The sequence below is a fragment of the Schistocerca americana genome, chromosome 2 (assembly GCF_021461395.2).
Source record: "Schistocerca americana isolate TAMUIC-IGC-003095 chromosome 2, iqSchAmer2.1, whole genome shotgun sequence".
NCBI lineage: Eukaryota > Metazoa > Arthropoda > Insecta > Orthoptera > Acrididae > Schistocerca > Schistocerca americana.
The window spans coordinates 35239712-35261778 of NC_060120.1; the positions used below are offsets into that span (position 1 = coordinate 35239712).

The following is a 22067-nucleotide window of genomic DNA, read 5'->3' on the forward strand; positions in this document are numbered from 1 at the left end:
CTTGCCTGTCGTTGCACACCTGCTGTCAACTGTTGTATAAGTGTTCACTAGTGAAGTATCTTGCTCCTCCACTGCCAACTGCAGTTCCTTAATTTGGGTCTCGATACCATCACAAAGGTCTGTTAAATGTTTTTCACGCATTTCTGTGTCATCTCTTGACCCAATGATATAATTTGACTCTGCATACCTGTTTGTATGTTTGTATTTCTTATGGGATCACCACTTTATAGCAATCCTGCTCAGACTTATTTCATATACAGATGAAATATGAAACTTCATAAGGCTAAAATTACTTTTTTTTCTCATCACAATTACAAGATTAAAGGTAAAATGTTAAACTCAGTAAACAAAACAATAATCCCACTCTCAAAGAATAATGGAACTGTCACTTCAGAACCAACTACTATTCTCCACAAGATATGTTCTCAAAAATTTCCAGGGAATAAACAGCCGACAGGCACTGTGTGCTCTTTACTCGTATGACAGCAACTCGCACAAATCAAACGCAGAACTAAAATAAATATGAAAAGTAAACACCACAGCTTTGTCTTTTTTTTGTGTATCATCATTTAAGATATATTCAACACAAATGTACTGGTATCATTTTAAAATAACAACATAAACGGCTGGTTTTCAGGGCCTGAAATTTTTCTAACTGGAATTTTTCTAACTGATTGGACCTCACATAAGAAAACAACTTTTCAGATAGTTTGCAGAAACGGATACAAAGTATTAAAAGGAGAAACTTAACAGAGGAGAAATTGAGTTTATGCCAGTTGATACATTCACTGATACTCAACCTGTGTAACACAAGATAATTGTAGAAGCTGACTACTCATAACACCAAAGACATATTTCAAAAGTAAAAGTCTTAAAGGAAGATTTATGTACTAAAGAGAAAACTGCAATGGGTTGATTAAAACTAATATGGGGCAGCTGGCCTCCATGACTAGCTTCTAGGCTCAAGTAGGATTGAGAAATGGCACAGAAAGTTTGTTTTCCACATTATGAAACTGTTTCTTATCTTTCACACTCTCCACTAGATAGTGACGAGGCGAGTTATCCATCTGCATAATACACACAGAGAACAGCAATTGTATTGAGATTTAAAACAATTTTAATACATTGTTTATGTTTCGGTTCCAGTTGTGCAAATCTACATAGATCTTCTGATGATGATCCTGGGAGATCAAAACTAGTCATATGTGCAAGAGGGACTGAAAAATAAATGATATATTAATGCTGCTTTAATATTCATCTCTGTTCAGAGAACTTGCAGAAACTTATGCAACAGAACACAGGAAAGCTGATGGAGGGAGATGCTCATATAACGAGACGCATTTTCCAAATTTTTTTGTACGGAAGCACTCCATGAAATGTGTGCTAACTTGGTGAACAGTTGGCTCTAAACAGAAAGTATGACAGAGATATGAATGAAGAAAATGTGACCTATGAGAATATACTGTACTCTGCTTCATGACTCACCGCATACAGCAAAATAAGTAATCATCAACTGAATGAGAGATGTGGACAAAGTAGATATGGATTACTGCCTTCATCAGTATCAGTGTACCTTTTTTTTTCTTTTTTAAAACACACACACACACACACACACACACACACACACACGGGGAATAAATATAATGCATGTAAACAGTATTCAAAAACATACTACTTTTGATGGCGAATATTTTAAAGACTGAATTTTGTATTTCGGCCTTCTCTGTCATATTCCGTTCTGATACTAGTGTTGACACTGAGTGACTTGGTCGATTGGGCTGTTTTATTTTAAGTGGGCAGATGTGAGCAAGAGCTGACTCATGGGCAGTGGGGCAGACAGATCATATCTTAGACAAATACGGTATATGCCTCAGCCAAGTGCCCACTTCCAGAAGAGTGCAAATGGCTTCCACACAAGACATAACAAGATAAAAATGTGATTGAATAGGGCCACCTGATTGGTAGCCTACTCCATCTGCACCTGCACACAGGAAAGCTGACAGGCAGTTTGAACTGTAACCGGCTGGAATAGATTTTAATCCACTGACTGACTTCCAAAACTTGTTAGGATTTTTTTGTCAGACAGGTTGGCAAAAATTTTACTTTTGAATCCATTAAACATTTCTTAGATTGGCTTCCTTCATTAATTTTTTTTCCCCCCAGTTTCTGTTTGTCAGACTGAATTCCGTTAAATCTGTGTTGCAATACTCTTTGGTTTTGGAGCAAATTCTAGCATAGTGGCCGGACCACAATGTGTGTGTCCCTCTCCTTTCTAGCATTGGTCAGCATATACTGGTCTAAGGTGAGTTGCACAATGGTTCTGAATTTTATCTATTTCCGTTCCATCTCTGTATTCAGAGCTAAACAGTTGGTGTTGACTAATCAGATATTTCTCCTACCTTTCTTAACATTCCTTTTAACACCTGTAGCAAATGATGCTATAACAGCCTCAAGATCAGTAATGCACTCCTCTACAATAACTGATTTGAAAAGTTCAGGTATATTACTTATTAGGTTGTCTAAGATATTGCCCTCATATCTTTGTTTGCTCAATGTAATTTTCAGATACGACATTCCAGACAAACATAACTCAAATCCTTGTCTCTGGCACCAGTTTCAATCACATGACTGTCCCATTCAATAGCTGCCAAATTTAAATTTCCTCCTGCTCCAACAGCATGATAGAAAACTACTGATACTCTCAATTTTCTTGAAGCACTCTGCCAATGCAGCTTCTGAGCAGGTGATCTGTAGCTCCTGAGCAGGTGATCTGTAAAAGCATCCAATTCCCACATTTGATCCACAATTGATTCTTACCCTCATCCATTTTATTTCACTTTTGGATTCCACTGTAATCTCAGCACATACTACAGAGTCATGCATCACTCACAACAAAATGAGCTATGGCAATATGGCTGGACCCAGTGTGTCCAATAGTCTCTGGCAGAATATCTTTAACATCTCTGGCAAGCATACTGAGTGTATCCCTGGCTTTCTTTCCCAAAGTAGGCCACTAAACCCTACATAAGAGCCATCCCTTGCTGGATCAAATACGCTGTGAACACTGGTGAGAATCATTGTACTTGTAATAAGACATCTGCGTGGCCTGTTCCAACATTCACCTCGGGCTCAGACATATGCAATTGTACCAGTGTCTACACATCATATTCAAGTGTTGACAAATCAGTCCCAACTTGTGCACTGGAAGGCACAGTGACATTGAGGTTTCCAGGCTATATTGGCAGCACTAGAAGTGTCACAGCTTTTGTTACAGAGTGACACAGTGGGCAATGTCAGAGGGAAGACCGCCTCTACCTAAAACAGCTTCTAGCTGTTTCCGGACAATGGCAAGTTCACCCTGAGTCAGCACACAGGTAGCGCAGCACAGCAGACTAGCAATTCTGAAATTTCTTCATTTTTCTTGTGTCTTGTAATTCGTGATGGTTAATGTCTTATGGCAGGGTATCAACTGTTTGCTCTCAGGTAACGATCAAATTCTCTTGAGTGTTAGGTATACTATGAGCTTTGACGTGTGTTATTTAGCTATTTTTATTACCATTTAGAAGCTTCAAATTTGATGAAATTGCTTGTCTTTCTTTATAAGTAATGATGAAACAAATAAACAGAACATCAAGCTACTAAGCAAGTGGATGGTATGTTCATCTCCTTTCCTGGAAATGAAGGGCATATAGCGTTAGTAAAGGGAAACCTTACACCCATTACGAGTACCAAAATGAGCACGAGGAAGAGAATAAGCTTGTCTTTGAAAGGAAATACTAGTCTAATGTGTTTAGATCTGTAGACACGATACGGGCAGATATCTCAATGAAAATGTCGTAAGTGACAAAGTACTGTGGACAGAAAAGGCTGGGCCTAGCTACACTACTAACTTCAATTCACATAATCTCAGTAATTTGATAACAGACTAGCTGAGAGCAAAATTAAAAGGTGCATATATGTTATAAACCGCTATAACAGTCATAAGAAAACACAATAAAGATGACATGGCAGTTTCATGTAAATATTAAAGAGCATTACTGAGAAAGTACAATTACCGTTGGGATTCAGAGTACACTTCGTAAGAACACCCTTGTGGCGTATGTAATCAAAAAGTGCCAAGCCGTGTGCAGTTCCAGCAGCCACAAGGCCCCAGTCTGCCTGCAATACAAGTGCTGTAACTGCCGCAGGAGGATGCAGTTGCAGCACAGAACAAGGTTGGAAACCTGGTGCCAGAGACAAGGCACCAGTACGGGCAGTCAACTGGTCGTGTCCTTTCCAGACAAATCCATCACGATCCAGCACAATATTGGTTGTAGTCACCTGTTTCAACAAAAAGTATCAATTGTTAAAAAATTAACTGGAACATTACATTATGACAATGAATGTGGTCACATATGTAATTATGATGATGTTCTCAATCTTTAGTAGATTATATTACTGATTATTAAAACAGAACACAAAGCAGAAAGATAATGCTAAGAGAGAGAGAGAGAGAGAGAGAGAGAGAGAGAGAGAGAGAGAGAGAGTGTGTGTGTGTGTGTGTGTGTGTGTGTGTGTGTGTGCCACCTTGCATCAAAATGCCTGAACAATGTATATGGGGGAACAGGAAAATCTTTTATTTCACAGCTGCATGTGAGTAATGAACTTCCTCATTTTAAAACAGCCACAATATACAATGAATATTCTGATAAGTAAAAGCCACAAAAGAAAAAATAACAAAAAACGCAACAACACATTTAGGAACATAGGACTGTTTCACTTCAATATGACAATATTATGAAAAGGAAAGTTGGCACTCACCATACAGCAGAAATGCTGAGACACAAGTACGCACAACAAAAAGACTATCACAAATAAAGCTTTTGGCCAGTAAGGCCTTCTTCAACAATATATGATGCTCCCTCTCCCACCCGCCCTCACACAAAAACGCAACTCACACATACGACTACAGTCTCAGGCCACTGAACAGGTCGAAAGCTTTATTTGTGACAGTCTTTTTGTTGTGCCTATCTGCGACTCACTATATGGTGAGTGGCAACTTTCTTTTCATAATATTGTTACATTTCATCCTGGATTTTCCATGGTTCACTTCAATATGCCAGTTTTGTACACTTTGTTCGTGCATTAGCTGCAGACTAAAGTGAGCTTTTTCATTTTATGATTTTCTAGAGCAGGTAGCACTGCTCTCTTAAGTTTCCACTTTTTTTTTTTTTTGGATGCTGTGCATATAATGCATGCATTTATGAGGTCATGTTAGTTTAGACAGCTGAACAGAAAATGTTGTGAGGCAGGAAAATGGGTGAGTGGATGACTGCAATGACTCTTTCAGTGCAAAGTGTAACAGCATACTTGGTTATTGCGTATGTAAATCAACAGTTCAAGTAAAAGATGAACTGGCCACATGTGTGCTTTAAGACCATCAAACTAATGAACTAGACTAAAACCATATACTTTTTATTTCAAAAATACATTTTGGACAATGAATAATCTTAAAATCTGACTGCAAATGTTATTTTTTGTGTGGAGAGAAAAAATAAATAAATAAATAAATAAATTCAAAAATGAATGTGTTTGATTTCTAGACAATTCTAGAGAGGCATTACTGTAGATTGATAACTGATACAAAACTGAATTTACACCAAACAAAACCCCATCACTACTGCATATTGGGCAAAATTCCTAATAAAGCACTAATCGATTGTACTAATAAACCAAATATTTTTCTAGAAAAGTAACTTGAGTTTTGTACAGCCTTCAACATTACACAGTGAATTTAAATGCACAAAATGCCACATTCCACCAATGTTTGGAGTAGCAGTTAAATGTAAGTCACTGTGCAACTGTAACTGGCTGGATAAGTCAATTAGTACAATAACAGAACGTTTTACAGTGTACCGTTGACCATAAAAATAATGGACAAAGTGATCTAAATGTTCTGCATCATGGATTAACATTCCACACAATATTATAAAGGCTGGGACAATGGTATAGCGTAGTGATACATCGACTAATGGGACACACTTTGAGACAACTGATGGCAAAGTTAAAATTCCAATATGTCTGTGTGCCTTTTATAGTGAAATAATACATCATGGAGAAATAAGTTAGCAGTGACTATAAACAAACAGCTTCATCATGAGAACTGATTTCAATATGGAGCATATATAAAAACTACAACATTGAAAACAGTAGTCACAAGTGCCTGTTACATACAGTGACGCTGGTAAACATTATGTCGTTCAGTAAAGGTTACATTTTTTCTGCATTTTTGCTCACCAATGCTTCGACCAACAAGGAGATGGTACACTTTTTTACTGCATCTTCATACTTTCACTTTCAAGAGGAAAGCTACAGCAGCATAAGGATCATAACTAATGGAAGATGTATATGAGCCAACAGTGTGGAATAATGACTCACATTTCTCACAGCCCCAGAATGTCTTGGCCCAATGTCCAGATTATGATATCACTAATGAACCTGAACAAAAAAATGGGGTGATTCTGAAGGTTTCGTCTAGGTGGCCCATGAACAGATTGGCGTAGGAGATTGTCATGCAGGTTCCCATGGCTGTGTTGTGGATTTGTTTGTTGCTGTTTGTTCATCATCCTTCAAATGAGAAGTAGTTATGTGCGAGGATGTAATCGGTCAGACATGCAAGGAATTAGGCAATACCCAGCATCCATTGCAATGCCACTCAAGGAAAGAAAATGTTTTGTGCTTAAATTCTGTTTATTTAAGTGGCTTTTGGTACACAATCTTTTTTGTCTGATATGTATGTAAATCAACCTAAAAGTTTTCCAACTCTTGAGCAAGCCACACACACAGAATATGAGAATCATGCATTTGCCATACTTCATTCACACATATGCAGCAATTGTCCCTGTGAATTTCTGATTATTGCAAATTTGAGTCAAGCCAAAAAAAGCAAATGTTTGAATTCAAATGGCATAGCTGTGTATACATTAGGGTGTGTGGCAACAGTACATCATCTCCTACACATTATCCGTTTAAAAGTGTTGCCTTCACGATAGTATTCATCATCTTTTTCACTAAAACGCTGGTACTTTTGCAACATCGTCATGGATTTTTGTTTCGGAGCAAAATTCTCAGTATGTCAATTTCCAATGTTCATGCTTCACTGGGGAAAAGTTACTCATCTAGCTCTGACACTCCTCAGATGCTGATGAGGAATTGAGGCACACCCCCTGGGTTTTACTTAAGTCTTATTGATGTGTTTACGTGTTGAGTTCCCACTGCCCTCTCACTGCTGCAGATGGGTTTGTGTGTGCTGCCATAGGTACACACGTGCTCTACATGCGTTGATAAGCAGAGCTTAATTTCCACACTGTTCTGCCACAGCTTTTCTGAGTTCTGTCTGCATAGTTTGAGTGAGTGTCTATGTTTGCTGCTGTTGTCCCTCGTGGACGGTTTTTTAATATGATCTTTGAGTTTTCTCTTCTTCTAGAGAAATGCCACATCATCACATTGGTTGCACATATAGAGAGATCATAGATATATTCACTAGGAGTGACAGTGAGTGTGAATTCTCTGATGATGGCAGCAGGGATGAGTCTTCAACGGAATCTCTAAGTAGTAGTTCCCAGCCCTGAATACCAACTGGTATAAAACACTAGTTTAATGCTTTTATGAGGTCAAGTAGCCAGACGTTTAGAAACTAAAGAATTAAAAGTTCTGCCGAAACACTTCGGAAAAAGAGTACGGCTTAGTGACACTTTTGATTGGAACAAAACTATTTCAAGCCATTAAACAAGCCAACTTCAGTGCACAAATATGTACTGCTTAAGTAGTCAAGCAGTAGTAATTATTACTATCATCGTCGTCATCGTCATCATCGTCGTCATCATCGTTGTTATTACTTGTACGAGTATGAATGAATTAGTATCAACATGCGCGCACCATCAAGCCTTCAACAGCAGTCATTTTATAATGACCTCATATATCATGCTTTTCACAAAAATAATGGTATGTACATGCATTTACCATTATGTTTGTGGAATGTACAAAGTTCAGCAGATTTGTAAATTTGCATACCTGAGTCATTTGAGTCATTGAGGATCCTAGTTTGAGATATCAGGATCACTAAGAACGTCTTTGTTTCTTTGTAACTAGTCAAATGTGGCTATAATCTCGGGAAAAACACACAGAGCCCTCTTAGCACTAGCCATTTTACCTTCTGCTTCCCATTACATTCCAGCTGCAGGCAGTCACCGACGTTTACCACGAGTCACGGCCCTGACGTGTTTAGTGAAATTAGATCTTCTTCCCACTGTAAAATATTCTGTTTCTCACAGATACCGCTAATAGCCTTACAACTCAAAATATATGGCAGTGGCACTTACCATTGTGTTCCCCCAAGCTGCTCATACATACATCACTTTTCAATGTTATGAAATTAGTCCAACATGATGGAAACAATTATATTCGGGTACTCTGTTTGGTCACAAAACTTGCCTAAGGATGTAAGGAATGACTGAATACTTTTTACAACACTCAGTGGGTATTTTCAAACAATTATGTTTGCTCACATTGTAGAAGAAGTATTGTGGCAAGAAACAGACCTGCTGTTTCAGATGATGCTACACCTATCTTGTACATTATCTAATTACACACCATACACCGTGTCAGTAAAACAAAAATTGTACATATTCATCTGCTTACGATACACTAAAATTATTAGCATGTAACATATACAATTATATCAACATATCATGATTTTTTATCATTAAATTTGTCTATGGATGCACAAAGGATTTAAAATACAGAGTGATAACTAAAGTTCCTGAGGGGGGGGGGGGAATTGGAAATTTTATTACTAGATGGTTCAGTAAGCAGTAAAATATGCGAAATAAAAGATGTGGGTAAGTGCCTTGGGTTAAGTCTGATATGCTCAAAACGACTGTCTCAATGTAGGACTGTGTGCTGTTGGTAAAGCCTTTTTGCAAATTTGGTGATTGTGCGCTTGGAGCTCTGCACACTCAAAGGTATGGTAAAAGGCATCGGTCCAATGTCTGACAAGGGTTTGGAGAAAATTATTCCACAATTCATAAAGACAGGTCCTTTTGTTCTTCTGAAGTGTCATGGGGCAGAGGGGAAAAACAATTGATCTGACATCAGAGGAAGATGTAGCCACAACCTCGCAGGAGAGGTCAAGCAGTAGAGTGCAAACATGCCGTGCACGTGGAATTGTTTGAGCTTTGCACACACCGAGCGAGGTGATGCAGTGGCTAGCACACTGGATTCGCATTTGGGAGGATGACGGTTCAATCCCGCGTCCGACCATCCTGATTTAGGCTTTCCATGATTTCCCTAAATCGCTCCAGGCAAATGCCGGGATAGTTCCTTTGAAAGGGCACGGCCGAGTTCCTTCCCTAATCCAATGAGACCGATGACCTCGCTGTCTGGTCTCCTCCCCCAAACAATCCAAACTTTGCACATCCCTATGAGCATGGTGCATAAAATTCTATGAAATATCCTGCATGCTATCCATACAAAATTACCCATGTTCAGGACTTCCATCATGATGACCTGCCATTAAGATAAACACGTGCCCTAGAATTTCTTGCTTGCATGGAAGTGGTCACTGAAGGGCCATGGTACATTCTGTGGACAGATAGAGCCCATTTCCACCTCCAAGGACATGTCAATACACAGGATTGCAGGATACGGGCAACAGAACAACCACTTGTAAATCAACAAGTACCACTTAATTCTGCAAAGGTAACTGTGTGGTGTTGACTGATAGTATCGCTTATCATATGCCCCCCCCCCCCCCCCCTCCCTCCGTTTTTTTAAGGAGATGGGTCATGTGGGTCCTGTTGTCTGTACCATCACTGGTAAATGCTTTGTCTTTTGGGCACCAAGATTGTTCAAACCCTTCAAATCTGGAGAAATACTATTGCGAGATAACTTGGGCTCTCGATTTTCTCTTGTTCATGCGCCAACATCCCGATTATACTTTTAGTTCCTTCTGCTACCACTAGTTAGCACCAGAACCTGTTATAGTCACTATTGTTCCTTTGGCTGCTACTAGTTGGCGTTTCGTGTGTTTTGCTTCGGTGTATTGCTACTGGGTGTTGCTCTTTAAGCCTTTAGGAGACTTGGGAGTTGAGGGATGTTTTCCAACTAGATTATACTCACGTCAGTAGCATTTCTATTGTCATTGCAACAATTCTGCAACCTTTATTAGTGTTTTGGTGCAGTTGTTGCAGTATTACAGCTGTTTGGAGTCGTGTAAAATGAACAGTAATCATTCCAGTGGAGAAGAGCAGTGGGAAGACATCTCTGTTTCGGAATCTGGTGATGACTCTTCAACTTTTGTCAAATGAAGAATAATGTGAGGAAGACACAGATATAGATTGGTCTCAGGTGAGACAGTAGCATGTTGTCAATCAAAAATACTGATTGTGCTCCTCCAAGATTTCCATTTTCTGCTAATCCTGGTTGTACGATTCCTTTTGCTGATGATGAACTTAGAATATTTGAATGCTTTTTTGATCTGGATATGCTGGAAATGATAAAGGTGGAACTGCTAAATACACTCCTGGAAATGGAAAAAATAACACATTGACACCGGTGTATCAGACCCACCATACTTGCTCCGGACACTGCGAGAGGGCTGTACAAGCAAGATCGCACGCACGGCACAGCGGACACACCAGGAACCGCGGTGTTGGCCGTCGAATGGCGCTAGCTGCGCAGCATTTGTGCACCGCCGCCGTCAGTGTCAGCCAGTTTGCCGTGGCATACGGAGCTCCATCGCAGTCTTTAACACTGGTAGCATGCCGCGACAGTGTGGACGTGAACCGTATGTGCAGTTGACGGACTTTGAGCGAGGGCGTATAGTGGGCATGCGGGAGGCCGGGTGGACGTACCGCCGAATTGCTCAACACGTGGGGCGTGAGGTCTCCATAGTACATCGATGTTGTCGCCAGTGGTCGGCGGAAGGTGCACGTGCCCGTCGACCTGGGACCGGACCGCAGCGACGCACGGATGCACGCCAAGACCGTAGGATCCTACGCAGTGCCGTAGGGGACCGCACCGCCACTTCCCAGCAAATTAGGGACACTGTTGCTCCTGGGGTATCGGCGAGGACCATTCGCAACCGTCTCCACGAAGCTGGGCTACGGTCCCGCACACCGTTAGGCCGTCTTCCGCTCACGCCCCAACATCGTGCAGCCCGCCTCCAGTGGTGTCGCGACAGGCGTGAATGGAGGGACGAATGGATACGTGTCGTCTTCAGCGATGAGAGTCACTTCTGCCTTGGTGCCAATGATGGTCGTATGAGTGTTTGGCGCCGTGCACGTGAGCGCCACAATCAGGACTGCATACGACCGAGGCACACAGGGCCAACACCCGGCATCATGGTGTGGGGAGCGATCTCCTACACTGGCCGTACACCACTGGTGATCGTCGAGGGGACACTGAATAGTGCACGGTACATCCAAACCGTCATCGAACCCATCGTTCTACCATTCCTAGACCGGCAAGGGAACTTGCTGTTCCAACAGGACAATGCACGTCCGCATGTATCCCGTGCCACCCAACGTGCTCTAGAAGGTGTAAGTCAACTACCCTGGCCAGCAAGATCTCCGGATCTGTCCCCCATTGAGCATGTTTGGGACTGGATGAAGCGTCGTCTCACGCGGTCTGCACGTCCAGCACGAACGCTGGTCCAACTGAGGCGCCAGGTGGAAATGGCATGGCAAGCCCTTCCACAGGACTACATCCAGCATCTCTACGATCGTCTCCATGGGAGAATAGCAGCCTGCATTGCTGCGAAAGGTGGATATACACTGTACTAGTGCCGACATTGTGCATGCTCTGTTGCCTGTGTCTATGCGCCTGTGGTTCTGTCAGTGTGATCATGTGATGTATCTGACCCCAGGAATGTGTCAATAAAGTTTCCCCTTCCTGGGACAATGAATTCACGGTGTTCTTATTTCAATTTCCAGGAGTGTATATCAGCCAATGTGTTTCAACCATTGCCTGTAAAATTTTGTTCCCATCATGTGAAGAGCTTCAAATTTTATGTGCTCTAATTATTTTACAAAGTGTTTTACAGAAACCTGAATTGCAAATCTACTGGTCATGGCAGGTAAGCATATCAACTCCATTTTTCAAGGGTGTAATGTCCTACAAGAGATTTAGCCAAATAAAAAAGTATCTTCATTTTTCTGACAATGAAGTATATGACGCCACAAATCACCCAAATCCTAAGTTGAACAAAATTTGGCCAATTTATGAGCACCTTGAAAATAAATTTAAAAGTTCTTATGTTCCTGAACGGGACATTGTGGTGGATGAAAGTTTACTTCTGTACAAGGGCAGATTGGGTTGGGTACAGAATATCCCACTGAAAAGGGCGAGATTTGGAATAAAATTCTACAGGCTGTGTGAATCGGCTAGTGCTCAATAGGCAGCAATCATTGCGCAATGCATTCTGAATGTGACCTCTGCAACTCTCCAGTCTCTCAATTTCAACTTGCGGCAGAAAAGGTTTGACAGCGTGCTGAACATGTCTTGTGCCAGGACCGTGACAATTAGAAAGTGATTTCATTGCCGTTTTCCCCTCAGAACAATTAAAACCAGATTTTTTTCTCTCTCTCTGATATGGTATGACCTTGCCATGGTGGATGGGTTTACTAGGTAACAGTGCCACAACTGCTGAATGTCAAATTTGTGCGGTCACGCAGACTGAACAACAGGGTTTTGTTTAATACGCAATTCACATCACAGCCATCATATTGTGATTCATCTGTCACTTTAGCCAAACATATTTACATTATGACACTTACAGTGGCATCTAATGGGAAAAATTTTCATTATTTTTTTTATTTCCATCATATTCCCACCTGTTCGATAATATCCCATTCAAATTTGATGACATCCTGATCAGTGCAGGTTTTTAATTTTTTTAAACAGCTTTCTGAAACTGGAACTTTAAATTAGAATTGCCGTGTTGCACAAATAATTTAAAAGTTTGAAGATTCAGAGAGCTTCATCTCTCCAGTACTGGAAACAGATGGACCTGATTCTTCATATGCGTCAACATCTACTCCACACTAAGTAAATACGCACCACAAACACAATATCAGTTAATAAAAAAATTATGCAGATTCATCTCTCTCTGACTTGATAAAATTATTCTGACAAGATTTTGTTTAGAAAAAAAAAATTGATATACTGCCTCGAAAATGACCTTGGAACAATTTGTTTTATTGGTGTACTTTAAGCTATTCAGATACATCTTAAGTGAATTATTTACTGTGGTAGCATACAGCAAGAGCACAAGACGAGCTGGAGGGAGTGGATGTGAGGATTGTAAAGCATTTGCCTCACTAGCTATGTCTAAAATATTCAACACAGGGCCAGGAGGCTGGCATACGTAATTCAGCAGGAAGGAAATGATCATGACAGAAGGGTTCTGGCATAGGTAGACAGTCTGGGTGATAATGATACAGCACTTGGCACAGTCTGTGTCACGCACATCTGTAGCAGTAAAGGGTTCAAACGTGTGGCGGCACGACTGGCAAATCAAGTGAATTCAAGAATCCAGTTGGGTAATTCCCAACTGTCTTGATCCATTACATGACCAATGGACTGATACGTTATCACTTAGCCTGACATTTCATTCTGAATGCTGAAACTGATGGCATCAGCATTACTGTTTTTGGTTGCTAATGCACTGAGTCACTGATGATTTTTGTAATTATGTGCAGTATTTGGAAAAGCTTTGAGAATCATTTCGTCTGTTGTTTCTGTGATTTTACAGAAGTGTTTTGCCAATATGATACATTGTGTGGATTCATCAACACCCATTTTTTTCATTCCCAATGTCTAACCACTGTTTTGCAAAATGTTCAGCGGATGCATCGTGTTTTATTTGTACATGCATATTTGTCTTTAAAGTCAATTTCTGTACATGTTGCCACAAAACTGATCATTTGAGACATCAAAGATCAGCAGCAGCTGCTGTTGACGCCATACAGCTGGTAGAGTTCATCGAAAATAATCAGGCAATAAAATGAGTGCACCACCAAAGAGCTGCTCATTTTCTCTCAAATCCTTAAATGTATGATGAAGTGCTTCCAATACTTTTTTGTGCACCATAGTACATTTGTCCAATATAATGAGCTCACAATTGGATCACTTTACCCACTTCAGAATTTTTTTTGTTATTGCATGTTTGTGTCTCAGTGATTTGCATATTCAACTGCAATTTCAGTTCTGAATGTGGTGTTTGGCTACCAGCCAAAAGAGTTGCCACAATTCTACACGACGTGATGGTCAGTGCAATAACTGTTCATGATTTTACTGTTGCCAAAATGACTGAAATCGGAAAAGTTTTCCCTGTGCCTCCAGATGCATCTAGGAAATATATTCCACTGCTCTGGCTAGAAATTGCATGTGTAATTATGTCATGTGCTGTGTGTTGTCCTGGAAGCAATTTTGGAAGATTAGTTTGAAGGAATGTACCCAATTTGTTGACATCAAAATGTATTTTTCACTGTAAATCACAATTAAAAATGTTCCTTGCAGATCATATAGGCACAGCCATTCTCAACAATACTAGTGCTCTGTTAGTGACCGCCAAACATATGTCTTCGGTCGAAACCAATGCCTCATTATACATGTATGGTGTGAACTGAATGTCCAAATTTTGATCTAAAGCATGCAAACAATGTAAGATGTATCTTTCCCCAAAGATATTTTTGACTGGATGGGATGTACATTGTCATTACCATTGCAAATAACATACATATTTGCTGTCTTGAGAAGTATTTGATACTTCAGTCAGTGCAGTGTCCCAATGTGCGTCTCCTGAAGATTTAATTCTTGGCGAGCTCCATGATAAGTGACACATGCTTGACAGTTTACAGTTCAAAATTTTTTGAGGTAGACTGGTCCACATAAGATGGTTAAGAGTAATTGGAAGCAAAACCAATACACATTGTTTGGGTGAATAGTGCACAGACAGCCTGACATGTTGGTCAAATTTAAATGGGATGTCCTGCAAATGCCTTACATTGTTTGCAGTGTTGAAGCTTTTTTACTGATGCATACAGTATTATGAAATTCCAGAAAACAGCAGCATCTTAGCAATCATCACCCTCGCACAATGAGAAAAATGCAGTTAACTTTGTTGATGGTGGTGACAATGCTCTTACACAAACATTTTCTGATGAGAAATATGTACACTGTCCATTTTCAACGTGCACTGCCGAATGGACGACCGTAGGATTTTATTCATTGATTAGAAATGTTAAAATGCGCTATACTGCTTCACTGATACTAATGTAACATCCCAGTTGATACTGGCTGATTTCACAGATAGATGCTGATGCATTTCCTACTTCAAAAACTGCCATATCATTTCCTTCACTGGCATATTTGTAATTACAATGAATTGCAGTACTTGACATTTATGACTGCTTTGTACAGTTTTGAACAACATTGAATACAGTACAATGCAATGATTATAACACCACTGTTATGTACTTTTAATGTGACGGATTTCCTGCCATCTTGATTTGATCACTAACAGAATGGGTATTCATCAGACTCAGCAAGTTAGTCTCTTGGGTTTCATTTCATGAATTTCTCACCAGACACACAGAGTGAATTATTGTTGAATAAACCACATGGACCATAAATCATGTTTCTGCTGACAACTTCAAATACGGCTGAATTACTGTCAGCATAGGATATTTCTACCAAGATGACACGATCATTTTGCCATCGTGTAACTTTTTTACTGACAATATAAACTATGTAACTTCGTTTGAACACAAACAGAAGTATGATGATCTCATGGTTCATGATGATGGTCCACTTAACAATGCTATTTTTTATTTCATCCCAAGAAGGATTTGTGGTCAATGTAATAAAGAATGTGGGAAGCCATCAGAACGAATATGCCATTGCCTCTTGTTCATATTCATGCATGTGCCATGAACTCCCCGTAAATGTGGCTGGTAGTATGATTATTTTTCCCAATTCAATGGGATTTAACAATTTCATTGTGTACATGCATGTAATCTGCAAGGAGGCAGCCAGTCTGGGGATATTTGGGATTTTTTGCCACCGAGTCTTTCACGTATTCTCCTGCTATGACTTCATTAGTACCTACATGCCAGCCCAATCTGTTCTTCAGGACACAGGCAGTTCATTCCAATAAAGGCTGCCGAAGACAGCACCATGCCATCCTATCCAGTGTCTCTGCTGAATAAACTGGCATATCTACATCAACAAGTTAACCAACACCAAATGTGGGAGGTGAGTCACGTGTCTGGGTGCTGGAATGTCTGCGAGGACAGAGCACAGTTGCAGACACACACTCTTAACTCCAGACCTTAGCCAGGCTGGATGACTTCTGTCATCCACCCCTGCCGCTATTCACCAGGACTAACCACCAGGCAGACAAACAGCCGCCTCAAGTTTCCTATTCTATTCATTTCTTTGTTCAAAGGAAGTCGAGCTCTACCACCACCCCCAGGGAGCCCTTCCGTATTCCACCATTGAGAATATATCCCAAGTTTTCTTTAATTAACTCTTTTACTGATGCCTTCCTTCCAATGCTCATCCATCTCGCTCCACTTTCTGAGTACTCTTCAGAATGCATCTTGGTTTAATTTAATCAACTGTAGAGGAGACATTTGGTTCCAATTTTCACACAAATATTGACACTACAATGGAACAATTGTTGCCATTTCATGATAGGATTTTCAGCATTTGCACCAATCATCAATCAATATGAATTGTAAGTAATGGTGCCAACTTTCTTATTCACTTCCTCATCTGTTTGTATTTCTGAATTTAATGTTGAATCCTCTCTCTGAAAAAATAAAATTAGATAATGCAAACCTTCGTACAAGCAATAGGTTTCTAGGACTTGCTGAACATCACCATTTCTGCAGTGAAGATTTATATCATACGAGTTGAATTCTTAACCAATTACAAAATGATTACCACTTTAACAATTATTGTTTCACTGTATTGCTTTCATGTTGGCCGAGAGCTGTTCCCTCTGGTGTAACTACAACTTTGCAGTCACCAGCTGGAACTTGTTTGTTGAAGGGCAGTTCTGAACCATGTAATTAATTCAGAATGTCAATTGAATAAAGTCTGTAATGCAGCAACAATTTCTCATTTAGTGTCTGAAGCGAGTTGACAATGCTGATCGCTTCATTCATAAGCAGTTCTCACGGCATAAATTTGAAGCAACTTGCGATATGGTTCGGCAGTGGTAGTGGTGATCCTGCACAACTATAAAATTTGCTTCTGCCCTTTGGATCATGTAATCTCATGCAGTGAATGATGTAATCTGGAAACGAATTATCTTTGTGTATGTTTGCCAACAAATGTTTCCATTGGCTCATATCACCTCAACTAAAGTTAATAAAGGTCAGGGCGTCGAATTTACTACTGGCAATTTTAATTTTCCACTCGCCCAGTACATCCTTAGGAAATATGAGGGCACTGGCAATATACACAAAATTTATTCATTTTTCCAATAATCACACTTGAATGAAGACTATAATCATAATTAGCATCGTAATGGAATACTGCGTTTATCTGTATAGAGAAGTGCACATAACTTAGGGTGTGTCCCATTGAGAATTTCAGCCCTCATTGACCAACATCTCCAACCAATCGCCCATAATCCAGCCTCCTATGTCAAAGGTACCACCACTTCCTTCACTGACTCTCCACCGTCCCAATCCCTTTACCTCCTGGATCCATACTTGTCACTGCTCATGCCACTACCCTATACAAAGCCAATCCCTCATGCCCATTGTATTGCCACTATTGAACACTATCTTCCCCAGTGTCCTTCAGACTCCAAACTCTAAACACACTACCTAATTTGTCATACACCTTACTAACTTTATCCCAACTAATAATTACTTATCCTTTGAATGGAAAGTATACAAACAAATCTGCAGCACAGCCATGGGGACCTGCATGGCACCCTCATATGCCACCCTGGCTACATGCCCTGTAGAGACCTTCCTATCCTCCCAAAACGTTAAACACCTAGTCCAGTTCACGTTTATTGGTGATATTTTCATGATTTGGACTCAGTATCAAGACACCATTTCCTCACTCCTTCACAAGCTCAATGTCTATCTCCCATATGCTTTTTATCCTTCTCAACCCAATGTGCCATCTTCCTCTCCGACAGCTCACAGTTCCAACAATACCTCTGTCTACATTAAACGCACCAACCACAAACAGTACCTGCATTTTGACAGCTGTCAGCCCTTCCATACAGACTGACCACCCAGAGACAGCGTACCTGCAATGACAAGAACTCCCTTGCCCAGTATGCTGAAGGTCTCAACACGGTCTTCACAGACAGACAGTAAACACACCCCCCCCCCCCCCCCCCTGACCTAATCCACACAAAGATTTCTCATACCATTTTCCATGACGCCCAAAATCCTTCCACCATCCCCATGAGCTAGGAATGCCCCCTTTGTCAGCAAAAACCACCTCGATTGGAACAACTGAACCGCATCCTTTGTCAGGGCTTTGATTGTCTATCATCATGCCCTGAAATGAGGGACATCCTACCCAAGATCCTTCCTCAAAGTGGTGGTCTGTCACCCACAACAATCCTATCCCCCTTACCACAGAGATCATACTCCTGTGGAAGACCCAGATGTAAGACCTGCTCAATCCACCCACCCAGTAATTCATATTCCAGTCCTAGGTAGAAATGCTCAGCTGCTGTAATTGCACAGCTTTTTACATTGATACTACCATCAACCAGTTGTCCACCAGAATAAACAGCCACTGTCAGTCTGAGGCCAAGAACAAAATATAGACCATTCTACAACACAACATGCTAGATTTCAATGGCTGCTATATGATGTATGCCATCTGGATCCTCCCCTCCACCAGCAGGTTCTCTGAACTGCGCAGATGCAAGTTATCCTTGCAACACATTCTCCATTCTCAAAATTATCTCAGCCCCTATGTATAGTAACCTACCATCCCCACTCCCTCCACCCAATAGTTTCTGCCCCTTCTTTCCTATCACCTCCTCTCTATTCACGGCCCCTCACCATCATTGTGTGCCACCCTCTGCCAATGCACCCATTTGTCTCCCCCCCCCTGCCCCCCAATTGCCCTATGTCCTGTTGCTGCTCTCCTTTCCCACGCCCTTCTGCCCCCCCCCCCTTACCTCCACCCCATCTCCCTGCCCCATAGCCTCCCAGTGCTGAACCTGGAGGCAGTCACATCACACCTCCATCTAGTTCCTGCAGGGTCTGTCAAACAGTGTTCTTCCCTCCTCCCACCTGTGCGCCATTATCTCTTCACCACCTCCTACACATTGCTGCTTTTGTTCAACGTGTCAGTTGCACTCCAGTCCGAGCTGCCAGAGATGGCAATCATGTGTGTGAGGAGTGCTTGCTTGCTTCTGTGAATGAATGTGTGCATTGTCTGCTTTCTGAAGAGGGCTTTGGCTGAAAGCTGAATGTGTAACAGTCTCTTCACTGTGGAATACATTTATAAGGGCCCATTCCCCCTCACCCCCCTACCTAATTAAGATAGGCTCCATGGAAAGAAAAAAACTTGGGGGATTTTCAAGATAATTCATGGGATTTCAGCGTAACAGCCCAGAGAACTGCGGTAAGTTTAATAATCCTGCCACAAAAAATTGTATTTTACACAGTATTCAATGTTTAAATATATATTACCCCTGCAGTTTTTTTCAGACTTCCTTTTGAGAAATATTTATAAACCCTTTTTGTTTAAAGTGAGTATGTAATGTGCCCAGGGACATTCATTTTCAGTGTACAACTGAATTTCTCATGAGTTTTATTGATAAATGGTAGCAAATGTATGGTTTTATCGGTTGGATGGTTTTTGACTGATCCACAATGCAAAGAATTTATCAATGGCAACTGACAGTTCTCGTACTCCCCCAAGATAAACTACCACTTACAGTTGCTTCTATGATAAATGATTTTCTGTTCATTTTCTAACAAAACTTCAACAGGGTAGGACAATTTCTTAGTGACATGCATGCTTCTGTTGACCATATAATATTCGCATCCAATAAATGAAAAAAATTATTATTCTTTTAGACAAAATAAGATCGGTCGCTCACAGTGTCACAAGGAATCTATTTTCAACATCACAGGATACTTACATTGACTTCTGTTTCCAATGTATCAGATCCTATTTTTGCTACAATTACAGCTCCTGCCGTTCCCGCCACAGCAAGGGTGCCAGAAAATGGACACAGTGCTACCTTCTTCACAGCCAAGCGAGGATCATCCGAGTAGGGATCAAATGTTCCAACCTGAAAAATAATTGAGAATCCTGCCTCAGTGGAAACTGGATCAGAACTAATTTATGGTTGTGAAATAATGGAATTTTTCTAGACAAGTAACATGTAATTTTTAGTATGAAGGAAACTGGGAGATGTACGAGACTGATTCAATTTTTCCCCATGTAAACAAAAAACAAAAATAAATTACCAACCAAGTATTAGCGTTGGGAACCAAGGGCTACATCACTTATAAGAGCCATAGTAATGTAAATAGTAATGAGAGAAAGATGATGATATCTAAACAGAGATCTGACATTCACAGTTCAAAAACTGATATACTCGTACAGAACTGGTCATAAAATTGGAACACTTGGAAGGTAAGTAAATATAGAAATTTTAATTACAGTGCATATACATTATATGGAGAAGAATGTATGATTAAATTTGTAGGTGAGCTGGGTATCAAATCAACACGAGGTTAAATGACAGATACAGGTATGCCATTTAATGCTGCCACAATTCATCAATCACAGTTGCTGGTAAGTGGTGACAGAGAACTTGCTGGCTATGGCAAGACTGACACCTTCTGCATCCAGTACAGGCAATATGCGGTCTTGCATTATGCTGCTGTAAGATAACACCAAAAAGACAAAATATAGGGCACAGCTACTGGCCTTCATACATGAGAAATGTAAATATCTGCTGTCCACATTTCCCGCTACATGAACCAGAGGTGATTCCATTGTGCATCCAATGGCACCCCACACACTAATGCCAGATGCTGGGTTCATATGACTGACTGACTGACTGACAATGATGAACACCATCTCGCAAGGTTCCTTCTCCTTAGAGCATTCATTCACATGTTGATAAGCTCATCATGATGCAGTACACACAATGGGGACTCATCTGAAAAGATGACAGAGTGCCTCTCCTGTGTACAGTGCTGTTGTTGGAAGCGCTACTATCAGCATGCCTCTCCGCTGGCCTGCTGCATGTCACACGAAGCTACAACAATGGTCATCAGTAATAGTATGCTTCAGGATGTTCAGCAGAGTAATTTTTTTCCATTTTATGTACAATATTTCAGTGATCTACCCAACTGTTTTGGTCAGGTGCTGTGAGTTGTGCTACTAAGCTTACTCGCTGTATGTGCTTCAACCTTTGTTGGTCTTTCACTGCTATTTATAGCAGAGTTCCACTCCGATGCCGACTACACCCTTTTGTTTTTCAAAGCCCGCACTGCTGTTCCATTAAGTGTACATTCACTTAGTGTTTCTCAGCTCTTGTAGATATGACAGCAGGTGAGATCTTTATAAGCCGATTACTGGACCCTGTGACTTAAATTGAAATCTTTGTCCCAGTTTACCAGTTTCTGTGACATCTTTACTTTGATAAACTACTTAATTACACTGTCCCAGAAACTTGGCATTCACACCACAGTATTGGCCTCAATTTTCATTTCATGTTATGTTCAGGACAGCACGGCGACAGCTGTTTTCCCGATTGTTTTAATTGGATGTGTTGCTGATTTCCTTGCGTATCTCCTCCACGATTCAGATAATCTGCCCCACATAAGACAGGCCACACTCACATGTAATTCAGTACACAATTGGCTTTTGGAAATCCAGATAATCTTAACATTATGAAGAATATGCTTTTATCTTTGTTGGCAGGACTGAAATGCAATGGATGCTATGTATCCTCACAAGCCTACTGATCTTTATGGATATTGGCCACGATAGTATTACTGGCAACGAAC

The 22067-nt window shown here is 40.7% G+C and overlaps 1 protein-coding gene across 5 annotated transcripts in view; it reads right to left on the reverse strand.

Moving 5' to 3' along the window:
• LOC124596532 (lethal(2) giant larvae protein homolog 1) overlaps nucleotides 1-22067 on the reverse strand; it is a gene marked incomplete in the record, with an annotated part of 348831 nt that overhangs the window by 116990 nt on the left and 209774 nt on the right. For all 5 annotated transcript variants that reach the window (XR_006978317.1, XM_047135707.1, XM_047135705.1 and 2 more), the window contains 2 exon segments: nucleotides 4056-4320; nucleotides 20183-20335. Coding sequence is in view for 4 of the 5 variants with exons in the window: in XM_047135707.1 (XP_046991663.1) it covers nucleotides 4056-4320; nucleotides 20183-20335 (418 nt within the window).